This window comes from Sceloporus undulatus, chromosome 1, assembly GCF_019175285.1.
Source record: "Sceloporus undulatus isolate JIND9_A2432 ecotype Alabama chromosome 1, SceUnd_v1.1, whole genome shotgun sequence".
In the NCBI taxonomy this organism is placed as follows: Eukaryota; Metazoa; Chordata; class Lepidosauria; order Squamata; family Phrynosomatidae; genus Sceloporus; species Sceloporus undulatus.
In genome coordinates, this window is record NC_056522.1 from 267637352 (window position 1) to 267647351 (window position 10000).

A 10000-nucleotide genomic window follows, 5' to 3' on the forward strand; every position below is an offset into this window, starting at 1 on the left:
GGGCGGTGCGCAGAAGCGCACCTCCGAAACCACCGAGAGAAGCCGCCCGGCAAAAGGGGGTGCAGTCCGGCGACGACGGCGTCAGCAGCAGCTTATTTGGTGTAAGCCCATGCACACATCCCTCAGCAGATGCTCAGTACTTTTTAGCATGCCAGTGCTGAAAGAAAGCCTAGGAGACACTTGCCCCACTATAGGCTTCCATGTTTGGGTTAAGTTAAATGACACCAAGAGATTGGAGTCAACCCAACAGAACTGAAAGCAAGTCCTATGCTAAATCATCCCAAAGGCCAATCTAGTCCAGCATTTTCACACACCATGGCTAACTAGTTGGTTGTAAAAAGGAAATGAATGGCAAGCTTTGCAAAGAGATAGGGGAAAATCAGGTACCAATAGAACTAGGAATACAAGAACAGAGAGAGAACTTGATAGGCATACTTGAAAGGAGAATGAGAATCTTGAGCTTGACCATGTGCATGTAGATGATGTCAACTTAGTAGAAACAGTTCACAAAACAGTGAAACCACCTAAGATGAAGGTAAAGTCTCTGACAGCATGAAAGGGGTGCAGAACCAAGTTGGATCTCTCTCCCTCTCAACTCCAAACCATGATTGTTAGTGTCCCAAGAAATAATTCAAGTGCAAAAGTTTTCCGATTCACATCCATTAACTTACTCAGCAACAGAGATACTCAGTAGCAAAAATGCTCTTTTCTGACTGTAACTCCCAGAATACCCAGCCAGCATGGCACTAAGCTCTGGTATGCAGTCTTCTAGGACCAAGAATGATTCATGTGTGCCGGGATCCACATGCTGCTTCAGCATCTTCCCCTCCAGTGCCTGTTTGTCAAATGCCCCATATTTCCAAGATATAGGTCTTATATTTCCAAACTAGAGGGCCTATTCTCATGGGGAAATGATGAAATTTATACAAATTATGCATACAAACATCTCTTATGCTGAGTCATGAAACAGATGGGTGGAAGGACGCCATCTGCTTAAGGTCCCCAAAATTTAAATGTTCTCCACTTGAAAGGGAGACAAGAATCTTTGGAGCTTTTTGGAGTTTCAAGAGTTGCACAGATTTACAACACAAAACTCACAGCTATGCAGCCATTTCATAGAAGCATAGAGCTGGGAGAGACCGTAAGGGCCATCCAGTCCAACCCCCTGCCATGCAGGAACTCTCTCAGTCAAAGCATCCCCGACAGATGGCCATCCAGCCTCTGTTTAAAGACCTCCAAGGAAGGAGCTACAGTGGTGCCTCGGGTTACGAAATTAATTCATTCCGCGGCCGCTTTCGTAACCCGAAAAGCCTTCGTAAGCCGAATTGCCATAGGCGCTAATGGGGAAAAGCCGCGTTTCGTGCGAAAAAGCCGAAAAAAGCACCAAACATTTTCTTCGTATCCCGAAAAAACATTCGTAACCCGGAACAATGATTTCCTATGGGATTTTTTCGTATCCCGAAAATTTCGTAACCTGGGTATTTCGTATCCCGAGGTACCACTGTACTTCATAATCCTAGTACTCTGAGCTTGTGATAGCATGTCCTTTTCATCTTCTATTACAAACCCAGAAAGTACTAGGATTATGAAGTAGCAATTTGATAAAGAAATGGCTGCACGGCTGTGAGTTGCGAGTTGTAAGTTTGTGCGACTCCTGAGAGTCCAAAAAGCTCCAAAGATTACTGTCTCTCTTTCAAGTGGAGACAACAGGAACGTAGCCGGGGGGGGGGGGGGTCCTTGGGGTCCAGACCCCCCTCCTTCCGTTTGATAAAATGAATGGTGCATGCCACCGCGCCACCACACCCAAGCCCCATTATAATGGTGGTATTTAGTCTGGACACTCCCCCCTCCCAAAATCCTGGCTACGTCCCTGGAGACAATATAGCAAGTCCTTGAGCTTTCCATCTTCTATGAAGTGCCCACCCTCCACTACCTGCACCACCCTTTGAAACCAAGGACAAATAGTGCTGAGTAGTTAAATTTTTTGTACACATATGCTTAAGAACATAGCAAAGAATTTCAGAATTTGCCTATAGAGTTCTGCAGATCAAGCAAGAGTTGATTCATGTGTACTAACAGACATAGCTGATAGCTATAAGTCTTTTTATAGAACAAGTTCTGGGCCTCTAATCCAAAGAAGACTCACATGTGGAAATGTAGGGGACCCACACCCCACAAATGGTAGGGCCAATCCAGACTGGGCCAACTACGCATACAAGTTATATGAAATTTATACTGCAAAAGAATGGTCCCTCAGAATAACCCCTCCCTAGCTCCAAACACTCAAATCTTTATCTGATTTGGCCCTTAATTATTTTCTTTAGGGCTCTTTCTGACACTGTGGAAGCTGATGGCACATGTATCCTTCCCACTCCAGTAACAAAGATAAAACAATCCCATGGAAACTGTCTCAACACATGCTCTTACACCAGGAGGACTTACACAAATGTAGTACTCATGTACCGAACAATGGTAATGTTATCAGGCTATTATTAAGAGACTTCGTTCTTGAGAACTTACTTGGATTTTGGAGAATCTGAATTAGTTGAAATGACTGGCACAAGTAATGGAAACAACAACAGCAAGCAGTGGTGATGGAAAGCCAAGGAGCAACAACAAGAGACACATGAAATGTCAATATGAAAAAGAAGCTGTTAAGAGTTTGCTGTGCCACCAAACTCTCTTGGTAAGCTATGAGCAATTACAAAACGTCTCAACACATTCTCCATGTGTGTACCTTCATTTAATTTATATCTTGCCTTTCTCCCAACTCATTGCATCTTGCAATATAGAGGCAGGTGTATCGTGTGGCTGCTACAGCACCGATCCGGGGCATACAGGGGCGGCGTGTAGCCACCCATCTGTATAGCCCCATAGTCTACAACAAAAGACATTTAAAATGTATAATACAAAAGTTAACAAACAATTAAGAAATCAAATTAAAAAGATTAATTTAAAACAGTTAAAATAGTGTTTAAACCTTTATAGTGAACATAAAAGTAGAATATGCTCTGCTGAAAGACCCTTCTGCAACAGTCAGTTAAGAGCTGAAGGCCTGTTTGAACAAGTCTGTCTTTGCTTGCCAGGAGAAAGAGAGTAAAGGGTGCTAATCCTACCTCCTGCAGGTCTGGGAGCAGCTACCAAGAAAATCTTTGCTGGCATCTTCACCATACATACCTGTGACAGTGGTGGGCCATCATCTAAGGTTCATATAGGGAGTTGCACAGAAGAAACTGGAGACATGGTTCAAGGAGCTCAAATTGATGTACTTTACTGGTTAAAAAAACCTTTACAGTGGTACCCCGGGATACGAATGCGCCGGGTTACGAATTTTTCGGGATACGAAAAAATCCCATAGGGATTTATTGCTTCGGCTTACGAAGGTTTCTTCGGGTTACGAAAAAACCGCGGCGCTATTTTCCGCCACCGGAGGGCAGCAGAGAGCTATTTTTCCATTAGCGCCTATGGGAATTCGGCTTACGAAGGTATTTCGGGTTACGAAATTAACCGCGGAACGAATTAATTTCGTAACCCGGGGTACCACTGTATGTGTTTTGGCCTGTATATGCTCTCAAGGCCTTCTTCAGGGACTGTTTGAAATTTAAGTTCAGAAATTTCTGGAAGTGAAACTCTCATACCACTTACTGGACAAAAAGGTTTCATTTCCTGGAAAAAGGCCTTTGAGAGTATATACAGGCCAGAAACATTGTGCTTCTTTTGCCAGTAAAAGCATTTATCCATTGAGCATCTTGTAATGACTCTCTAGTTTCTGCTGCAGATTTCATTCAGTGCTCTTCAGTTTCTGCTTTCTTCGTACAGGGCGACAATAGTCTTTCAGATAGTCTTGACCCAAGCTGAATATGCAACTTACAGTGTAAGCTGAAATACTTAGTTCAGTGAGACTCACTCACAGGTAAATATGTATAAGGGTGTAGGCCACAGAAACAAAACAGAACCAGCACACATCAAAAGCCTGATCCTAATTATTTTTTCTCCAAGTAAATCCTGCTGACACTACCAGCACTTGCTTCCAAGAAAGCATGCTTTACACTGCAGCCTGAGAATTGCAAGGTGTCATAAAGACCTCATTATAATTAAATATCAAGCATGCCTGGAATCGTTGGCTTTTGCCATGAATACAATTATAGTTATGACACAATACTGTTCAAAGTTGTAAGCCCCCCCCCCCCCGGCAGTTCTACAAAAATTAGTCCTTTCATTGTGTGAAATAGTAAGAGATGCCCTATATACAGCACAGCAGGCAATTCAGTCCTTTGAAAGTCAAGGAATCAAACACTGGTCTAAAAAACATATGTCTGCAAGATTTCTGTCAAGCCAAATCCTTTCTTTACTGATTTTTGTAATGCTTTCTAAGACAGAGGATTGTTTTAGAATACCACAATAGTATTATTTTTCAGAGCATTTCTATAGCCATGCTAGAATATCTGATTTTATGACTGCTGAAGAGGTACTGTACAAATAATGTGCTCTGTAGAGCCTTGAAAGTCTCGTTTCAAAACTGAAAACAATTAAGGACAGTTTGACAAGTGAAACCAAATCAGAGTGGGGATGTGCTCTGCTCTTCCACACTGGAGTTTTTCAAGCAAAGGTGAAATAGCCATCTGATGGAGACTTTCTAGCTCTTCGCCCACATTCCCCCTTCCAACTCTATGACTCTAACTACCATCCAATTGAGTAACACATAGCAAAGAACGTTTTAGGTTATCGTAATATTTACTTAGATATTCAGTAGCCCATTGCCTCTAGTCATTGAACATGTTTAACACAAACTTGGCTTACAAAACACTGGTTACTTTCTGAGGGTATCTTCTTTATTACAACTTGATCCCCGAAAGCTTTAGTGCAGCATCATACTACAGCAAGTGGCTTAAATTTAACCTGGGGCGGGAACCACGTGGCCCTCATCAGACTGCAAGTCCCAGCAGTGAGGAATGCTGGAAACTGCAATATAGCAATATATTTAGGGCGGAAGAATTCCCACTCCCACTTTAACTTAATTACAAGAGTCAGTAAAGGCAAGCTAGTTCTTCCCACACTCAAACATCTATTACCTGACTCTTGAACAGCCAGTCTGAGCAGAGCTGTGTGACTAACAAACATACTACAGTAGTTTCATTTGAACTATCAAATGGTTCTATAAAAAGGCACTGTCTCCCCAATACCAATTCTGGACGTATTCTCTATTTAGCTTTTGCCTTGTTACTTAACACTGCATTCTGATATCAGTAAATCAGCAGAAAAGAGGAGACTCAATTCTTGTTAACAAATACTTTACACAAAATACTAGAGCAAATAAGCACAGTTTGCCACAATTGCAAAAGTTCTTTAATTTCACAAGAATAGTGGCCAATTCAGAGAGTTTAATGGTGCCACATTTTGTGTTTTCTCTTATGGCAAAGAGAGTTCACCATAAAGCTATCAGTGTTGAGTCGACTGGGCCATAGTCCCCACCAGGGAAGAAAAGTGGACCATCAGCTACTATATACTTTAGTTAAGTGGTTTAAACAGATTAAGTTCCAGCAGACTATAAACCCCTCCTTTGCTAATCACATACAAATCATTACGGTTGTGCAGATGATATACAAGGAGAAGAAAGGAAATACAGTATATTCCAAGAGAAGTCAAGGTAAGGCCAAAGAGGACAAAAAGCACCCTCTAATGAACAATACTGGATCGAACAATGAGATTACTGCTGCTTATTTTGTGGCTTGTAGTGGTTTGGGTGTTGGACTAGGTCTCTGGAGACCAGGGTTGACATCCCCACTCAGCCATAGAAATCTACTGGGTGAGTCACACTCTCTCAGCCTCAGAAGGAGGCAAAGGCAAACCCCCTCTAAACAAATCATGCCAAGAAAACCCTGTGATAGGTTTGCCTTATAGTCAGCATAAACTGGAAGCAACTTGAAGGCATACAACAACAATTTAGTAGATCATGGTTATTTTACTGTTAGCTTCAAGCTTGTTTATTGTAACAGTTCCTGGTCCAGTGAAAGCCTTTTCTTAGTAGGCCTGTTGGGATCCCCGAATGTTAATGCCACAGGAACACAGAAGCCACCCTCCCTACCATATCCACTCTGCTCTTCCCTGATTTCTTCACACCTCGCCTACACATTCTCCTTTGTTTCAACAGCTAGTTTTGCAAAAGGAACATCATAAACATGTGTCTCCCATATAGACATATGGATTCTTCAGAAGGGAAGCCATGTCTCAGGGAGGGCAGTGCTTCAGTGGGAGTGGATTTCACATGGAGATGATACTTTGGCAATTGTAGGCCAGTTGTGCAAGCCTGCCTACACACCAAGCCTGCCTAGAGGAATGAAGCTGAACATATGCAGCTGTACCAGTCAAACACCAATTGCTGGATTTTTTTTTTAAAAAATATAAAACTGCCTATTATCTAAGCTGCTATACAATGTCAAGGAAAACTGGGTTCTGGCTTCTTGATATATCACTTGAGAAATTGCTCTCTACAAAATAATGAGAATATGCCAATGCCGGTAATAGTGCTATACTTACATCCATGTAGTTCTTCAACATCTCTGGGGTAGGCGTACTTGCACCTGCACCCCCATATTTGTATTTCAGCATTTCTAGGTACTCAGTCAGGTCTTGGATATTAGTCCCATATTCAGAATAGATACTCCGCACGGAAGGGACCTTCTTCAATGGGATTCTGTCCACATTTAGAAAAGAAAGGAAGAATTGTTAGCTGAAGTTGTGAAGAAAGGAGCTTTCTTGACCACTCTGTATCTTGCAACATTGTCAGTGGGAGGCAAGATAAAGCATAGGAACACCTAAGTAAGGACTGTTCCAAGATGAGCATGTTCACACTTTGAATTCCACAAAAAGGAGCTTATTTTACAATATTCCTCAGCAGCAACAGCATTTTTTTCCTTTTGATTTGGAGCAAAAGAACAAATGGACAGTAGGCTTTGTGGAAGCCACATTCTCTGTTGGGGTGTAGTATCAGGGTTTCTGTGAAGTCAACAGATCCCTGCTAGTTTTCCTCCTGCAGGGAATCTGGCACTATTTTATGGGAAGTGCCAGAGCAAGTTTGGGAAGTTTTTTCTTTCTTTTTAAAATTAATTTATACATGCTGGAACATCTGCCTCTGGAATTTAGCTATATATTATGATTACAATGCTCTTAAACAACACCTTCATCTGTATATCTCAAACAGTTTACATTAAAATTTCCTTTACTCCTCCACCAAGCAAAGCAGTACCAAAAGATATCAAATTGATATCTGGGCTTCACTTGTGATGTTGTATTCCACTAATGCAGACAACACAGACCTATCTCATGACCATAATCTCTCTTACAACTCCTACTCTATGTCATCTTTAAGGTCATCCCCCCATATGAGAATGAGAATCTATGTCATGTTTAAGATCAGCCCCACCCCCACCCCTACCCCCCAAAAATTGAGAATGAGAATCTATGATTGTTAACTAACATCTTGAACATATGCACTTTATTTGACAGGCATATAGGGTGATTACAGAACAAGTTAGTTTAATTTCACTGTTTCACCATCAACAGTGATGTTGTAAACAAAATCTAATAAATAACACCTTACTCATGAAGGCAAAGTTGTCATAGAAGTAGCTAGCTCAATTAATTGTTCCTAGCTTTTAGTTTTTCTCTTGGAATATGAGGGTCAGCCTATAGTCACACACTTGGATTTATAAATTAGATGAAGTAGTAGCAACTACTTAATCTAATTTAATAAGGGATGCAGTGTCTTAGTGGTTAAGATGCCAGTTCTGAAGATCAGAAGGTTGGCAGTTTGAGGCCTGAGTGCTGCATGATGGGGTGAACTGTCACTACTCCCAGCTTCTGCCAATGTAGCTGTTCGAAACCATGCAAATTCAAGTAGATAGGTAGGAAGGGAAGGTAATAGCGTTCGATGCAGTCATGCTGGCTACATGACCACCAGAGCAGTTTTTGAACAACGGAGATGAGCATCGCTCCCTACAGTTGGTTACAACTAGATATTCATGTCAAGAGACTACCTTTACCTACTTTAGTAGCAACTACTGTATTTTGGAAAAACAAGAGCAGGTAACATGAGGAGTACTCCCCATTCAACTTCTCCTTCTCCCAACTTAGATATGCTAGGCTAAAAGTCTCATGAGAGTTGTAGTTCTACACATCTAGAGCAGTGCTTCTCAGGCTGAGGTGTGGGACAGACAATTATTGTTTTCCAATATTCCAAGGACTGGCACTAAACTTGTGCTCATTGGGTCCAATTGTTTTTTTCTTGCTCGGAAATTTGCCAGGAACCAGCCCTGGTTCAGTGAGACCACTTTGAGTAGTATTGATCATCAGACTGGGAGAGGCTGAACTAGTTCTTGAAGCCAGCAAGATAGAGTTATAGGCTGTCCTGAAGTGTGACCTTCTCTTCAGGTGTTCTCTTGCCTTTCTGTTTAGAAACAGATAATTACTTTACCAGGCCATTCTACTGAATCATCATCCTGCTGTAAATTTAAGCAGCAAGCAACAGTCATTTTTCTTCTTGCTAACAAATGACATCTTTTTTCTTCTTCTAAGCTAAGCCATTCTCTAGCATTCTTGGCTTCATGGCAGGGGCAGGAAATATGTAGCCTTCCAAATGTGATCGCACTGCAACTCCCGCCATCCCTTAGCATTGGCTTTACTGGCTAAGGTCAATGTGAGTTGAAGTTCAGTGACATTTGGAGCACCATGCCTCTCCACCATGGAACATTTGAGCACAACTAAATCATAGGATGAACTGACTAGCACAAAGCAGCTGTATGCAGAAGGAAGCAAAAGTTCCTTCCCTTTATGTTTCCAGGGTGAATAGGTATCATCTTGCTGTCAGAAAGAGCTGTATGGTCACCACTGATGAAACACATCTGGGGATCACTATACAGTGATTCTCAACATTTGGTTCTCCAGATGATTTGGTCTTCAGCTCCCATAATTCCTGGCCAAGTTGGCTGGGGCTTCTGGGAGCTGAGGTCCAAAACAAATGGAGGACAAAAGGTTTGAAACTACTGCACAGAAAATGGAATTAGACATTTCAAGTATGGCATGGCAAGTTGTTTGCAAGCTCCTTCTAACAGGCATGGCAGTACCCTTAGCCCTTTAAAGGAGCTCAGTCACCACCATCATTGGCATCTTGCAATGAGCTCTTTTAACACAATTGCAGCATAAAAAACCTACAGACTAATGATATTATGGGCCACCGATTAGAAGAGACCTGAATTTTAGAGAACTGTCAGCCACGTAGGAGGCACTTGACTGGTACATGTCAGAACATCAGCCACCAAACTTGTTTGCTCACTATGAAAATGTGTTAGTTCATTTTTTTTTTATCTGACTCCATCTCTAGCAGATGATATCTCACCTGGTGTGAAAAATGGGAGTAGTGTGCATATGAATGAGTGAAAAGAGAAGATCCTTTTACAACTATTATGTCTCAAAATGTATGCTTATGAAGACACTCCACTTTTAGCACTAATAGAACTGTCTCAAAGTTTAAGACATCTTCATATCAGGATTTTTGATCTTGCTTTGTGTGTGTGAGGATATATACTACATAGTTCTATCTGAAATATTTAGGCTTGCTTTCCTGACAAATAAGTTATATGGTCTCTCACGCCTCTCAATACTAGCTTTACACTTAGGCCACAAACTGTAAAAGTTGTAGCATAAGGTTTTGTAGACTTGGTCTGCTTTTCAAGTCAGGGCTACATCTCTGAATTAGCACTAAACTAAGTTGGACTTACTTCTGAGTGAACCTGCCTGAGAATCCAATGCCAAACACTCCTCCTGGATAGAACAGGATTTCTTCATGCTCCAGAAGGTAGTCTCCTTAAAGAGGAAACCTGGTGCCAGACCTTAACTTGAGAGGTCAAAGATAAGCAATCTGTGGCCCATTGAGGCTATTTAACTGCAACTCCCACCAGCCTTGTCAACACTGACAATGGTGGAGGGTGACAGAAGTTACACT

General features: G+C 41.7%; 1 protein-coding gene across 1 annotated transcript in view; it reads right to left on the bottom strand.

Annotated features, from left to right (window-relative positions):
* CTSD (cathepsin D) overlaps window positions 1-10000 on the bottom strand; it is a 53105-nt gene that overhangs the window by 41065 nt on the left and 2040 nt on the right. Inside the window, exon 2 of the mRNA XM_042479463.1 lies at window positions 6538-6694. Coding sequence (XP_042335397.1) covers window positions 6538-6694 — 157 coding nt within the window. The remainder of the gene's footprint in view (window positions 1-6537; window positions 6695-10000) is intronic.